This window comes from Varroa jacobsoni, unplaced genomic scaffold (assembly GCF_002532875.2).
Source record: "Varroa jacobsoni isolate VJ856 unplaced genomic scaffold, vjacob_1.0 scaffold_808, whole genome shotgun sequence".
Classification (NCBI taxonomy): domain Eukaryota; kingdom Metazoa; phylum Arthropoda; class Arachnida; order Mesostigmata; family Varroidae; genus Varroa; species Varroa jacobsoni.
The window spans coordinates 47,884-63,697 of NW_019213710.1; the positions used below are offsets into that span (position 1 = coordinate 47,884).

Genomic DNA, 15,814 nt, shown 5'->3' on the forward strand with positions numbered 1-15,814 from the left:
GCCCTGAAAAGCAAATATCGCATTAAAGAAAGGGCTACATGACTCTATGAAAGACATCGGTGAGCCATCAGCAGTGGGAAACTAGAGAGGCACTAATCGAAGATATTCTCATAAAAACAGCAATTTTGAAACGGAGCGATCGAGCAAACCGTAACGAGACAGGATATGGCACGGTATGATACTTTGAGCGAACGACTGGATTCATAGACTGCTATAAAACTCTTTTTCCCCTTAGCGGGACGGAACGCGTCTGTTCGTGCAGAGCGCGCGATTCGGTCCTAGCAGTATAGACCACCTGAGCTTCTCGGCGCCTGCTTGTTTTCTATACGTCCGTAATATTAGATTAATGCAAATCCTAGCGTATATTGAATGACACTTAAGGCGCAGTTTTCAATGAACAAAATCTTAATGGAACAAGATTTAACCGTTGGGCACGAGTCTCGCACTGCTCTAGAATAGGTTTTGAGTTTTACTTCAGCTAGTAGCTGCAGTGCGCATTCTCTTAGTCGCTTTCGAGACCGGGAGAATGATGTGCGACGTTCTTGCTCGAGGTTAAAACGAGATGCTAACAACAGAAACGATATAGAGTGATTTAGTTCAGTAAACGTGTCTACGTGACTATATAAGGCCATAGCAAGTGGGGATGCAACGCTTGTCTCTATCAGCTACTGTAGAACTCGGTGTGCTTCAGCATGTAGAGACCAGGGCCAGAAATGCATATAATATTGTGCACGTGTAGGACTTTAATCAACAAGAAACCCGCCCACAGCAGACTGTCGCCGTAGGCGAGGCACGGTTTATTCTTTACCGCCACTGCGGGGAGGAACCAGGCAGGGAAATGGCCCTGAGGAGAAATCAAGTTCAGTGGGAGTAAAATGTAAATGTGTAAAATGATAGTAACGTTAGCAACAGACGTCAGGGGCATCTGTGTTTATGCGAAATCCGTCGAAAATGAAACAATGAATTCAGTGCGCTATCTCAAGTTTTTCAAGGGACTCATAGACCGTAACTGTTAATGACGAAGCCAAACGTTATTGCCATGCGTTTATTACTATTTGGATCGAGCAAAGAATATCCGACCTTGGCGCCCGATCTGGAACACCTTGTCTGCTCGCAATTGACGGCCGTCGCGGTGTTTTTTCTTGGCGTTAAAAAATGTGTTTGTTTTTTGCACTTGCTTGCACAAAGACAACTTAGTAAAAAAAAATTATTCCGCTTTATTTGACATGCCTTGCACACACTGCACGCAGCTTATTTAATTTATCTTTATCTAAAACTAAAACAAATCGGAATCTTCTGAAGAATACCAGAAACAGTTATTGTGTTTTACACGTCCAAGCAGTTTCGGTAAGCGATATTAAAGTGCATTGTGATAACATGATTTTAAAGAAAAAAAAAGCGTTTTAATAGGGGTGATTTGCATTTATTTCTGAATATGAATTATTGCTAACTTTTGATTTTTAGCAGGTCAGCGAACGTACATTTGATAAGAGTATTTGTCGCTGACATCATAGGTGCAGCTGAGACGCCGTCTCATTGTTACAACAGAATAGCATTGATCAAAGATGACCCGTTGTGATTTTGTTTCGTTAATTACTTTTACAGTAAGTAAACGTGTTGGTAATTGGTCGTGATGAATATATTTACGATGTGTACATTCGGGACCGCGGTAATCTGCCGTTTTCTTGGACTTTCAAACAGATAGCTGGGGTCTCGTGAAGTGCTCTAGGAAGCTAATCTCGCTTTTTAGATGTATATATATATATATATATATATATCTATATATCTCGCACATTATATATATATATATTACGTTAAGACTGGAGCTTAGGGCACTGGTTGGCTGACCCGTAGAGAAGACGAAATTTATATTATGAAGCTACTGTATGGCGTTATTGGGCTTTCAACGATTATTATGGTACTATATAGCAATAAATACCTCTCCTTCTGAAGCGACTCTACGTTCGATGTGCTGCTCATGTCTTATAGTGCTGTAATATGGACATAATCGATTCGTGATAAATTTTCTTCATACACATCTTTTTTTGTTTATACTTACATGACTCGGTTGATCTCGCTTAACTCTACATTTTATTCGAAATCCGGTCTTTGACAAAGTTTGCGTTGTGAAACAGTTGGAAAAAAACTTTAAATAAAGCTTACAGGTACGCAAAATTGTATGGTACTCAATTTCGGTCCGCCGGTTTTATTTAACTATGCGCAGCGCCTAAACCACCTTGAGCATTTCTTTTCTCAAACTAATGCTCCAAATTTTACAGTCATCATTAGAACGGTTTTTGTTTTATGTGCTAATTTGGACTAAAACGAATCCATTAAAATGGTGGGATAAATAATTATATATGTACTACCTGTATTTTAAAAGATATAATTTGCTAAACTTGCCAACTAATGAGCCCCAATTCATTGTGATTTGTCATCTGCGCCCATGGTAAGTACCGGAAGTCGCTCATCGTAGCAATTAGTTACTATGCATGAACCCTGTGCCTGAGTACGCTGAAGTCAATTCTAATAGGTAGGTTAAAACTGGCAAGTGTTGACCATTGGCGAAAGAGCGTTGGATAATTCAACAATTTCCAAAGGAGGAGAAGGGACGAGGACATGGAGTTAACCTAATTGAACCTGAAGGACTTTTCGTATACAATCATTCCCGGACCCAGAATCACGTATTCGGAATGGAAATTGATGTCTGTCAATTACAAATCGACCTAGCAGGACACCGAAGAACGAACAAACTTAAATGGGCAAAAAGACTTCTTCGTGGTTGCCCGTGTAGCGAGACTGTACCTATACTTCTCCCTTCTTGATATTGCTCATAGCTCCATATGCTGTTCAATTGAGCCAATTGCAAGCTGCGTAATAGGTTCAGAAAAGTGGCCTATCACAAATAAAGCGAACCTATAAATCATGCAGTGCTCACACGACCGTTCTCTGTCGTTAGCGGTCGCAGGTGGCGCTTACCAATTTGAGTTTCCATTATGATTTAGGTCATGTATAAGAATAAAGCAATACAAGACACGTATAAGCATTGGGTAGGTTTGAATGCACGTAACTTAGCGTGTTTACATCGGGGATCTTAGGCAAGCGGTAGAGTATCACAAGTCAACTATATGTTAGTTGGACTCGCAAAAACATTTTGCTCTTGGCTTTGGCTAAATATTTATTGGTTGCAAAGCACTGGTAAGCAAAGGTAATTTCTGAAAAATGCCACTGGATGTTGCCGAAGCTATCGGCTAAATTTAAAAGTTATCTGCTGCGATGGTACTGTTGAAGGGTTTCAGACTTAAAGGTATTAATTGCCTGATTTGATTCTAAGCTGCGGCCTGGTGATCTTTTTTCGCATAACTAAAGTTTGATATATTACGTCGCATTGTAGTTATCGATAGTCAGCCGAGAAGTTTTTATACATCTTACCCTAATGTTTCAAAGGGATCCCATTATGTGAGCATTGGCCTTTAGGCTAGCAATAGGTTTTTGGCTTTTTGCAACAGGTAGCGATTTGTGCTTTCTCGTTTTCTATGAAATAAAGAATCGCGTTAAAAACTATAAATTGATTGCCTGCATTAGTCGTTCTTGAATACTTCATCTCTAATAGAAAAGAAATTTAGATCACTCCCAAGAACACGCAACGGACTCCTTTATGAAATATAGCGTAGCAGTAATAAAGCTTTTCAGCACCTATAGCTGTTATATAATGTATTCGTTCAATAAAAAAAATTATAATTTTAATTCAAATATCTAAAAGTATCCTATATTGATGTTATATATTTAGAGAAACATATAACATACGAGTTTTATTGACTTCTATTAGGTAGACTCAACGATTTAGAGATACACATATTGTACGCATATACATACTCAAAGTGGCACTAGACTGTATAGACTTTACAATACAGTATTGGTAATATTAGAGAAATCCCGTCACAATACAATGCGGGTTCTAGAGTGTGTATTCGGGGGCATCGACTCGTCTAATATCGGTCACATAGTTGTCCGTATTTTTAAGATACGTAGTTTACCATATCTAATGGGTTTGTAGAAGCCCGATGGAAGCGACATGTCGCGAATCGCGTGACGACATGACGGTTTGAGCAACCTAGTTTCCTCTGCATATCATACTTTATCTCTCCACTGCTAAGGAATTAAGCGGCGATTTCTGCGAATACTCGTTTCCAGTTTCCCATATTTTTCGTAAAGGCAAAAATACACGAAAGGGTAAAGGGCTTATTATAAGTTCTTCGATAAGAAATGGTGTGCCGGCAAGAAGATACGCGAATCTATTTGGTGTTGAATGGTGCAATTCCACCGCACATTTCAAACACGACGTTTTCAGCTGGATTTAGCTGTTCAGTGCTGCCTATGATTCGTCGTGCGCTATGGTCATTGCACAGTATGAATAGCCCTAGATATGAAAATTTGTTAATGCATTTTAGGGACGCCCACGATATGACTAAAATAGCTTCAGCTGTTACACTGCCTGCCCGTCAAACTTCATCGCTTTCATGTGCTGAGTTTCACTGTTAAACCGAGCTCCGTGGCAGATTTATGTGACCTAATGAGGGCTTGGGGTACTTGGAACCTGCTATTTTCATCTATGTAGGAGCACTTTTACAAGCTTTCTACTCCACAAATATTTTAAGGTAGGCCTCTCAACAGTTACGTCTCAAACAGATTACCTGTTTATGTCAGCCCAGTGGCCTGAAAGGTGGGGACAATTCAGAGATCCATCGTTGACCATGATCCTGTTTTTTTCCTGCTATCAAACCAAGCACGCTTTTGCTGATTCCTACCTTTGCAAGTATTTTTAATACTGCATCCTTAGTCATGAGCTCAAATGCTGCTTTGAGATTTTATGAATACAAAATGCGTGTTCTGTGCGCTATGCTAGTCCAATGTTTAATATCCGCCAAGAGAGTCGACCGAGAAATGCCGCTACCATTGAGTGCTGCTTTCTAAATCCTTATTCCTCTTGGGAAATCGTAGCCACATTTTCTAAGTGTTTCCTGTAAATCAACATCAGTTCTCTCACACATGGAGAGTAACAGTATATATATATATGAATGAGTATAAAAAAGATCAACGTTTGTTGTTGACAATGAGCGACTACTGTGAGAGACGTCTGGCAACGTTTCTAATTGTTCTTTATTTTTACAAACTCGGCGATTCGAACTATATTTGAGTAATTTCGACAGGGCTATTCCATTTTGATCACGCAAGCCCCTCTAAAGAGCCGTCCGCTCGACTCTTCTAACGCTGCCGCACTCGAGGCACACACACAGAGCGGGATACAATTACTGTGCATATACTTACTTTAGAGCGCTTATTTAACGTCCCATCTCTAAACCTATTTATTTATTGATTCCGTTTCGCCAGACATTTTTAGGTTTGGTAGCCGGTCTTTGACACCCTCTTCATTGTCAGATGCATTATTATGTCACCACGGTGCCTTGGACAGCTGACCCTCTGGCAAAAAAAGAAAACAGGGGTCGCTGTTTCAAGCCCCGCGACTAAATAAAACAACAAGTACTTCATATTATTACGAATCTCACTTGCCAATGATGGGAACGGTATGGAGAGCACGGTGGGTGAAAGAAACATTTCACCCAAGCTCATATGAATGGGAACTTTAAAGATTTTTGCCATGTGTGATCTGGTATTGTTGTATACAAGGACAATCTTGACTTATCTATTTAGTTTTTTTTTTTTTGTGTTAAATAGCCTCATTCACTTTATATATTTGAGCCTTACGCCAATTCTTGTGGATCGTTTTATAGATTCCTTTAGGTATTTGTCAAACTACGAAGCCTTATTCAGCTTCACCAAACGCAAATTATTTGTTATTTTGTAAATTGACCTATATCTAAGCTAGAGCAAATTTCTCGAAGTTATCTGAGTAATAATCTGAGTAAAAATTTATGACTGTGGTTGTGAGTGGTTCCATATCAAGCAAATTATTTAAGTACAATGAAAAACCTTGTCCTTGTACGCTTCATTAGTTTGAAGAGCACACAACCTCGTATTTTGTACTCAAATGCCATAAATTCTAGACGCATCCCATCTTCTTGATCAACTAACGAGTTGTTTGGCACCCGAAGCCCTTATCGGCCTCAGATGAACGATCGCGGTGCATTTTTTAGGTCCAAAATCCTATCTTTGAACTAAGCGTATTACCTCCAAACAACACTTGTTGTACACGGCAAAATTATCCCGGGCTGCTACGATAACTTTTTGATAGGCTTCGAAGATGGCTTCATGGTTTTTTTTATCATCTAAGTTGAAAACCGAAATTGGAAATTTGGAAAACTAGAAGAATATCGTTCACCACATAATAAAGTGACAACCAGCTCCCGAAGGACAGAGGGCGTTTTGGGGCATATAAAATAAATTGGTCAAACAGAGAATTCCCATGTCTTGCTTACTGAACAGAAAACTTAAAATTTTTTTATCTCTATGACAGTAAGCTATTATATTGTGTGTTTCTCGCCATCGTGCATGATTTTTTACCGTTTTTCTTTCCTCTATGAGAATCTATCTATGCAAGGTCCTAAGAACACGCAAAGTGCAATAAAAACTCCGATTCGAAATTTAATAGTATAACTCGATGAGGTTTTCGAACGGGGGCTGGCCTGGCCTCGTTTGTCTGATCTTATCATGTGAAGAGCTGGCTGACTCGATGCAACTGGACCAAATAAATATGCTGATCAACTGCCTAGTTCGTGAAAAATAATTTCCAGTAAGTCTGACCCTCGCAGTCCCACAAAACGAAAAGTTTAATCTTTTTAGATGAATATCTGATTGAACACTGAGTTTTAGCTTAGTTCCTGGAGTCATCCGCTCCAATTTCTGCTTCACGTTAACGTACAGACATCACCTTTCTTCTGCAATTCTGTGCAAAAGTCGACTATTGTAATCGTTTGTAACGCGATTAATTGAGAGGAGGCGTTAATGTATAACTCCTTGTTGGATTCAGAGAATTAAGTACACCCGTCAAGGTTTCCCTGTAACACCTAGAAACTTTAGGTGGCCTATGAAAGTCGGGTTACTACACTCTATTTTCTCGGTCGATTTCCGAATCGTTTCTTCCACTGTTTTCCTTCAAAAATGCCTTTAAATAAAACCAGAGCAGGGAATATCCTCTAAGGTCCCAAACGCCGTTTTCAAAAGATTGTTCAGTTGGCAAACCAATTCCAATAACGATAACATTATTATTGGACACAAACCAAATGGCCTGGACCGTTCTGGCAGCGCTTTGGCCTCGACGAAATGCATCCATAAAGAAGATGTTAGAAACACACTTCTTCTTCAGATAAAACATCAGTCTTTAAGAGGTTTTCCAGGTTGAAATTGCATTCACTACACTATACCCACTAGCATGGTAATAGAATAGGAAAAGCGCTTTTGAATGCTATATAAGAAATAAATAGCAAGTGAGAGAAAGTGCGCAAGAATGTTTTTTAAGCACTGGACGTTCTTTCGAACTGAATATATTTGGATGTAGTCTGTGCTCTCTATAAGTGCCAGACAGTCCAACTGTCATGCAAACGGGACACTGAGCTTTAGACAGTTATTAAAGATCCATAGGACTTTTTACGGCTACTGGTTACTTACGTTCTATGACCACACAACAATTTGAGCAGTACATTACTCGTGTTTCTCTCTTAAAAGTATATCAACAAGAATAGGCCTATTACTTAATTTATATTTATTGCTATTTACATACAATCTCTGTCCGTATTAGGCTCTACACCTAACAGCACTCAACATCAATGGGGCCAAAGAAAAAGGACATTTCTCATTGTCTGGCAATTTTTTGCAAAGTTTCATTTTCTCGTGTATATTTTCCACATCATAATATATTCCTTTTAATTAAAGAAAATGCATATGACACTGGTCAAGGAATATTTTGCATTTTTTCTTGTAATTACTTTTAATAGGTACATTTTATTATTACTTTGTTATTATTTTTATAACAATCATCACAGATAGTAAGCAATGACCGATACAGTACTCGGTTAACATAAACAATTTTTGCTTAGCAGACAGTTAAACTTTTTGCCGGTTAAAACCCAGCTCATAAAATGCTATATTTACCTTAGCACAGGCTAATCTAAGTAAGAGCCTTAATTGCAACATGATTGCATTTGGTTCATTGTTTCTTGGACTACATTTCCGTTTAAGTTAAGAACTTCAGTCGCTCTTCATTCCTTTTACCTCTTGAGACTATTACTATGCTGAAATCGTAACGATACCTGAAATATCTCATAGAATTCAGCTTTTCATTTCCCCTGCCGCCAGTCAAAAAAGTCCAAGTTTCCTTGCAAGTCGGACTCCCTATTTTCTAGGACTGTTCTACGACGCTCCGAATCCAGTCCTGATACTTAGCTACGCGCGTATATGAGCCTGGATAGCCTTTTTCAGCGCATCTACGTCCGAATGAGGTTATGCCAATTACAGCATACCGACGCTGATCGTTGAGCATCATCAACGGCCCGCCGGAGTCACCCTACAATGAAAGAACAGCAAAAATGTGTTGTAAATATGCTGAGATTTTCTTTATTATGGCTAGTCACTAGTAACAAATTCGTCTGCGACAGCAGATTGTTCTGTAAATCTATCTAATGGATGCTTAACTGAGACTCGCGTAAGATCGGCAGAATAGACACCGTCATCAGGGGCTGAAACAATACCGTGTCCCTAATCACCAATTTATTTGAATGAATGCTTTATTGTTTTTGTTTGTATTTGAAGTCTGAGCGGCCGTAAACTCATCATATTTCTATACAAAGTGATAAAAAAAAGAAGTAAGTAGGCACATGGCTTACTTAAGAAATCAGATCTATTGCTTTTTTTAACACAAGCCACCCCTACCCTTTGGCCCAATGGAACCGCTGAGCTCAAGAATCTCGGAAACCAACGGTAGAACCAATTTTGAACTATTGTTTCTATCTATAAGATGATAATTAGAATGACGCGACGAGTCCTTTTTTTCGGGACCTCCTTCCTCTAATAGTCGGTTTATAGGAATTTTGGACTCCTCTGTGGCTCATGTGCACTTTTCCATATCCCACCACTACTCCTCTTTTTTCATCACTTAGACTCCCTTTGTTTACTTCGATTTATCTTTATATGCAAAATAGCTTAGCAAGCAGAGCGCTTGGAACCTTATGAGAAATGCAATGTCTCATGCTAGTAGTTTTACGAGGCTACTTTCGTACTGGTTCCAAATTAAACGTTTTTATCATTGTTATTATTAGTACCTTCTTTTCACCCCTCAGATACTGTTAGTTCCATGCTTAACATATAACACACGGTGCAAAATAAGTGCGTTTTTACTAAACTTTTCATGGTCGCCCTGTGTACCAATATAAACATAACCTCTATTAAGCTATTTAGTACTAGAGAGTTACAAATAGATTATGTCTAGACGGAATAACTGTTGTCTCTCGGTTAATACGCAAAATCGAATGGATTATGGCTCAGCACTCAAGGAAACTGCTACTAAGCTTGCGGTATAACGCCAAAAGTTGCTCCTTTGGATCACCATGGCAATCCATGTATGGTTCCTTCAAAGCTTAAATTCATGGAGTCCTAAGATAATTTAACAATATTTTTTAAACAAGAAAGGCCATTTTCATCTATTTGGCGCATGTACACTTAGTGGATTGCACGTAGCTTACATGTTCGAGTGAGGTGCTAGTGGGGATTACAAAGTAGCAGAACGTAGATTACACCTCGTGTGCGTCTCAATTAAGGCTCAAAAAGAGCCTTTAACAGCCTTGTGTGGCAGTTAATCTCAGTGCATCGTAATCGGTATTCTTTAGCCTTTCAATGCAATATCTACGCGCTGCAAAAGCATGTTGCCCAACTTCTTATAGCTTAGTCTCACGTTTGAGAAACCAACGAAGAAATGAGTACCTTAATATCTATTTATTTTCGTTAGTAATATTGTTTCCATTAATCGAAGATATTGATCTTTTGATGAATTAGCGAAGATTGAAGTCAGCTTCAAACAAAACATAATGCTCACTAGGTATAAAAGTGTTTTAAACGTGTGTAAATTATAGTTTGTACGTCAAAACGTATCTTTTTGTAAATGTACATGAATAGCACAACGCCGAAATAATTGGACGTACGAATAGATATATTAGCTAAATGATGATGAACAAATCAATATTGTGGTTTCCTCGCACTATTGTTTGTATACTGGTGTTCTACTGGTCCCTTATATTTCAATTTCCTCAATTTTACATTTTATTAATACTGCTGAGTAATGAGCTTTTCAGTGGTTCTATACATGTGCGCATGTTTGAATCCAAGTGTTTAAAACAACGTATTCAAAATGTATAAAATAAATTTTACCGCTAACCCCTCGTTGGTAAAACTTCATTTAGTATATTATATTATGCCTAAGCAACTAGGCTTTGTTAGTACATATGGTTTAGTATTGTTCATTCATATATCGAATGATCTGTATTATAGTACAGAGTAAGATTCACCTCCTCTTTGAAACCTTGACAACAATTCAACACTATACTTACAAGTTTAAATGCTAAAAGCGTTTGTCTCATTTTATTGAGCGGTTCAACCTTAACTAATTAAATAAGTTGCTATAATCTATGAGAGTACCTGAGGTGGCTCCAAAGATTATTGTTTACAGGTCTGATGGTCGACAGATGGATGGATAGGAAGGATATTAACTTATACTTCGTCAGTCTGTTTGCCTTAAGCATGGGCTGAAACAATCTAAATAAAAAAAATATTGAGGGATATATAGAGAAATCATCAGATCATTTCGCCTATGATAGGCTGAGTTCTACAAAATCATGGTGGCATCATGCTGATTCAGCCGAAACTTCACACATGCTGCATTATCAAAGTCTCGCATATATAACTTCGGAACTTAAGATCAACCTTCCTTAAAGACCGAAGACATTGAGATTCGCCAATGGTTAACTGAAAGTCATGCAACATCATCGACATATAGCAACGGCAAAATCAGGATCGATACCAAGTTACTGCTAGCTATTTCTGAAAATTTTAGTGGCTTTTAGTTTTCGATACAACGAATATAGGGTAGTAAAGTGTCACATATATATCTGTGTATAACTCGGAAGATTTACCATGTAGTTTTTACGCCCCATTGATTGGGTTAGCAGCGACCTATGGTCGTTTCTAGGATATCTATATGGCTAGCAGCGGTAGAGATCAGATGTAGTTTGATTCATGCTAAATGCTGACATTAATTTATGTAAAACCACAGACTAGAAGGGTATATTACTCTAAAACAATATGAATTTTATATTCATTGAAAGGATTTAATGCGCGAGCGGATTTTAATAATCCAAAGATATTCCGAAGAACGTCACGCTGGACCGTTGATACGAGATTTAAGTGCTGAGCAAAGATACCCTATACGACAACAGAGTGTGTAATTACCGATTAAAGAAGAGATCTATGAAGATACAGAAGTATGTATTCGGAGGAAATTCCTAAATCAAAAACAAACCCAAAGAAATGGCTGGTCCAGTCTCACAGCAGTAATAGCGTTAAACTTTTAATGAAGATAGAATAGCATCCCTATGTTTGTTGTACAACCTCTCAAACTCGGGGCCATATGCTTGCTAATCTGTCTGGCCTAAAGTAATAATACTTGATTGTTTTCAAGAAGATACGGCCGCGATTAATTGTTTTTATGAAATACAAAGCCTTTTCACTCAAAAACATATTCCAGAAGGATAGATAGAAGGCATGCTTGTTATCATCGCAAAAATTGTAGATAGACCGAAAACTATGCTAGTTTCCTTAACAATTTCGGGCATTACGCTAACGCTAGCGAAACTTACCAAGCGATAAAGCTCCGCATTTTGCTAAGTAGCTTTTTCCCATTTAGGTTCTAGCGAACTTCAAGCCTCATTGCATTATTTGGGCTTATTGCGCAAGCTTCAAATTAGTTAAGTGAATGTCATAAAATCGATATGAATAAAGTCAAGTATTATCATAGTTTGAGAAATGAAAAACCGTGGATTTTCTATTTTTTTTCCAATACTGTCTAGTGTTTCTTTAATGTCTGAGGACATTTTCAAAGCATTTGGTCTTGGCTCACCCGACACGTGTCTCGATCTCCCTGTAGACTTCCGGCGCAAAGATAATTCTCGTTAAATTTGATAACGGTCCGCTTAAAAGCTTCCTTGCACGTATCTAACGTTTGAATAGGAACGGTAACCTCTTGCAGAATCGAACTCGCTGGACCATCTGGAAACAGTTTTCATATGACTATTAACGACATTCGAACCCTCTGTTTCTCCCGGAAGTTAAATTTAACTTCAACGTTCTCTCACTGATCTAGCTAACGGCGCGCCTATACACTGCAACCTCTCCGCAATTAGGTGACCTTAATACGTCCATATTTAGTTCAAGCATAACTGTATATATCAATAAAAAACAACTATTTATCTGTCTTCAGCTCATCGATAGCTGTACTCAATTACTGTAATTCGCAAATCTTTTTTCATCGAAAACCTATTGATCGTTCCTCTGGCTTGCTTAGATGGCTTTTAAGTTTCATATGCCAAGTTATATAAATCGGATCGGGCAGCTGCTAGTGTTATTTGAATGGCGAGATTTGGCAGTAGTCGATGAGCTTGTCGACTGGTAGGATGTTTTTATATAGACTCAGCGTGGACTGCCTTATAGATGAGCAGAATTTCTTCAAAATTCGTTATATTTTACAGTTTTATTACGCACATAGACCCAGGCTTCTAGAACAAATTGTGCTATTCCTGAACAAAATGCGTTATCGAAGGAAGCGGCCTGAAGATGATTCTCTGAAAATTTTGATGTAAAGAATACTGATGAATGTTGATGCGAGGGCCAGGTGCAGAAAAAGCTGATAAATTTATTGTGTGAGTAACTATTATTTAGCCAAGAAGCTACGAATCGATAGATAAATAGTTTTCAACTATTTGAGACAAGCTAGCTATAAGAAAAGTCCATCATTACTTAGATTCCATATAAATTGAATTTATCCGATTATATCTCCATCTGTGGAATCTACAGAAACAAAATGAAGTCGGGCCGTTTCTGTAGCCATGATCACGAGTGATAAAAAGTAGACTACATTCGACAATGATGCATAAATAAAGAACTGTGCTTTACGATTCATGGTCAGACTGACGCCAAACAATATGTTGCCATGTTTTTGGTAGGACTGGAAAAAAACCGTACGTTATGAGTTGTTGCCACCTGGCAAAGCGATCGACCTGGATTTATACTATATTAATTTCAATGGAAATGATGCAAAAGTCACTTGTCACAATCTCTTGCTCAGAAAGCACCCGAGTATTACAGTTTTATATCTTCATGATTTTACCGAAAAGAAAAGGCAGAAAGTCATCGCTAAAAATGGGGCATATTTGTGTTATTTTAAATTATAGAAAAGAATCCTTCCCAGAAGAAAGAGAAAGTTATAGAAAAGAACGATCAGTATTTTTCGACAATCCAATATTAGAATAAACAGGAATGTTTATGAAATGTGGTTAAAAAGTTTAGGTAGAGAATAGGCACAATGAATTCTTTCGGAGACGGATAGCAACTAACCTTTCCGGTTTCGCAGATCACCTAAGCTTCCCGACAGACCGGATAGGATAACTAGTATTTGTAATACAAGACATCGTTATGACTGAACGTTTTATAAATCTGAGCGTAACCCTGTACTGAGAATACAAAACCGATACGTGTGCGGTGATTTTCGTTGGGTAAAAAAAAAGTCTTTTTCTGAGGTACGCTTTTGAACGAAACGAAAGGGAAATCCAATGCGGTAAAGATTCCTGCAGGCGCACAAATTCGCGCGTACAGCTTCTATATACGATTTAAAAAACATGATTGGATATTCAAGTACCTCTGGATAAAAGTAAGCAGCAACAATAACTGCCAACTTCCCTGAATCGCGTTACACGAAGGCTCCATTCACGGCGAACAGAGACATAATGTTATGCGTGCCGCTGCTAATTTATAGATAGCTGCTATTAGAATCTGACGAAAAAAGGGAAGCGGCGTAACTGAGCTCGGCTTTAAATCGCTTCTTATCAAACTACTTTGAGTCTAAATAATGTATTCCCTAGCAGCAGAAACATAGCACACAACGACGTTTTTAATCTCTAATAAATTTGAAGTCAGCTATTTTAACAATACGCCAGTGATAGTGCAATCTGTATAAGCATATCTCTTCTCAGCAAACAATTTTCAATCCGGTAACCGTTTTAGGAAGAGGAACTTAACGTAGCTTTATTGATCTTAATTTAACACGGGCAGAACTTTCACATTTCTAAAGAAGTTTGCTTATACTATCTAAACGTTGATATGCGTTCCAAGTGAGTTCCTGATTTATTTTGAAGGATGTCATTGATATTTTCAGGCGACTCACAAAGAACGGTGTCGGTGTGAGAACACGGAACGAACTGGTCGCCAAATGGACTTAGCTTTAAGACGGTCTGTAATTTGTGATTTATAAATGTATAGATTCGTTGCTGAAAACGTTTCATCAAGATGTAGGACACCTTTCTAATATGGGGCCTAGTGGTCATTGCGTCGACGGAAATATTGCTAAAATGAATCACTAACTCATTAAGCAAGAACCATCTAGAGAAGGATGCCAAGTCTAACGGCATGGATTTTTCCTCGTTTTTGGGTGGTATCTTCTCAAAGTATATCTGTGCAGGCGGTTTTTTCCGAAACTCTGGATAATGCCAGAGCTATCCTCGCAATGGAGGGCCAAAACACTATACAGACAAACCTTTTAAATATGCGTCTTCTAGGCCTGACGAAGTGGCATGCAGCCAAAAAGCTTATGGTTGATCCTACTAATAATAACAAAAGATTTGATTACCATTTCTCGCATACGTTGCTAAAACGAGACCTCCTAAGCAGCTCAGGCGAACACTGAAGTACAATGAGACATATTTTTAACCCATTATTTTGTCCTGGGTCATATTTTTCATCGCGATACGATAGTGTCTGAGTACAATACACTGTGCAACAAAAAGGAGTTACTAATTTACGTTCCATTACATCGTGATGACCTCTTCGTGTACTTAGTAAACCCGTGATTGGTCGACAGCCCGGAAACGCATTGCCTTCCGGTAGCTGGTCAGCGACAGCCCTGAAAATTGTGAATGATTTTACTGACTCAACAATGCCGCAACGGACAACGCAGCTGTTGGCTGGAAGTACACTTTTTAGGAAAGCATTAATCGACACGTTAACTTCGGTTTCTAACAAAAATTCCCAAAAGATAACAAAAAGCGACATTCGTGATGAGCTCGACACGCTTATTTTTCCAGGACGTTACACGGCAGAAACAGCCTTAATTTGTACATGGTACATGGCTATCTAATTCCTGAACTACAGCAACGTATTCTAAATAAAGTAGAATTCGCGGTGGCGGAATATCAATCGTTAAGTTGAGAAGGTCTGCCAAATTTAAGGACAGGAGATTTTAGCCTATTGTGCCGATAATTCTGGGAATGATATGCGAACAAACGGACGAGTGCGAAGGAAGATTTCGTCGGGTACCGATGCGTCCGTTTGCAACTCCAATTGAGGTCAAGTTATTTTCCGGGCTCTATCTATGCTTTTTTTTCTACCTAAGCGCTTTCTCGAAACGAGCCTCACACCATGGTTTTATACCATTTTTTAACAGGTTCACGTAGCTGTCAATGATTAGTACATTGGCAAGTTGTGTTAATACATTAGCGAAAAACTCCGAGGTGCGTTCCAAGGGGTACTAACACCAGGTTGT

General features: G+C 38.5%; 1 protein-coding gene across 5 annotated transcripts in view; it reads right to left on the reverse strand.

Moving 5' to 3' along the window:
* Nucleotides 1–7,703: 7,703 nt before the first annotated feature.
* Nucleotides 7,704–15,814, reverse strand: part of LOC111263980 (serine protease ea) — a 30,402-nt gene continuing 22,291 nt past the window's right edge. For 3 of the 5 annotated variants that reach the window (XM_022839531.2, XM_022839529.2, XM_022839527.2), the window contains 2 exons: nucleotides 12,122–12,270; nucleotides 7,704–8,521 (listed from right to left, as the gene is read on the reverse strand). In XM_022839531.2, coding sequence (XP_022695266.1) covers nucleotides 8,357–8,521; nucleotides 12,122–12,270 — 314 coding nt within the window. In that variant the 3' untranslated portion in view covers nucleotides 7,704–8,356. Of the gene's footprint in view, nucleotides 8,522–12,121; nucleotides 12,271–14,263; nucleotides 15,176–15,814 lie in introns of those variants that run through there. The other 2 variants (XM_022839532.2, XM_022839530.2) reach the window with 2 other exon arrangements.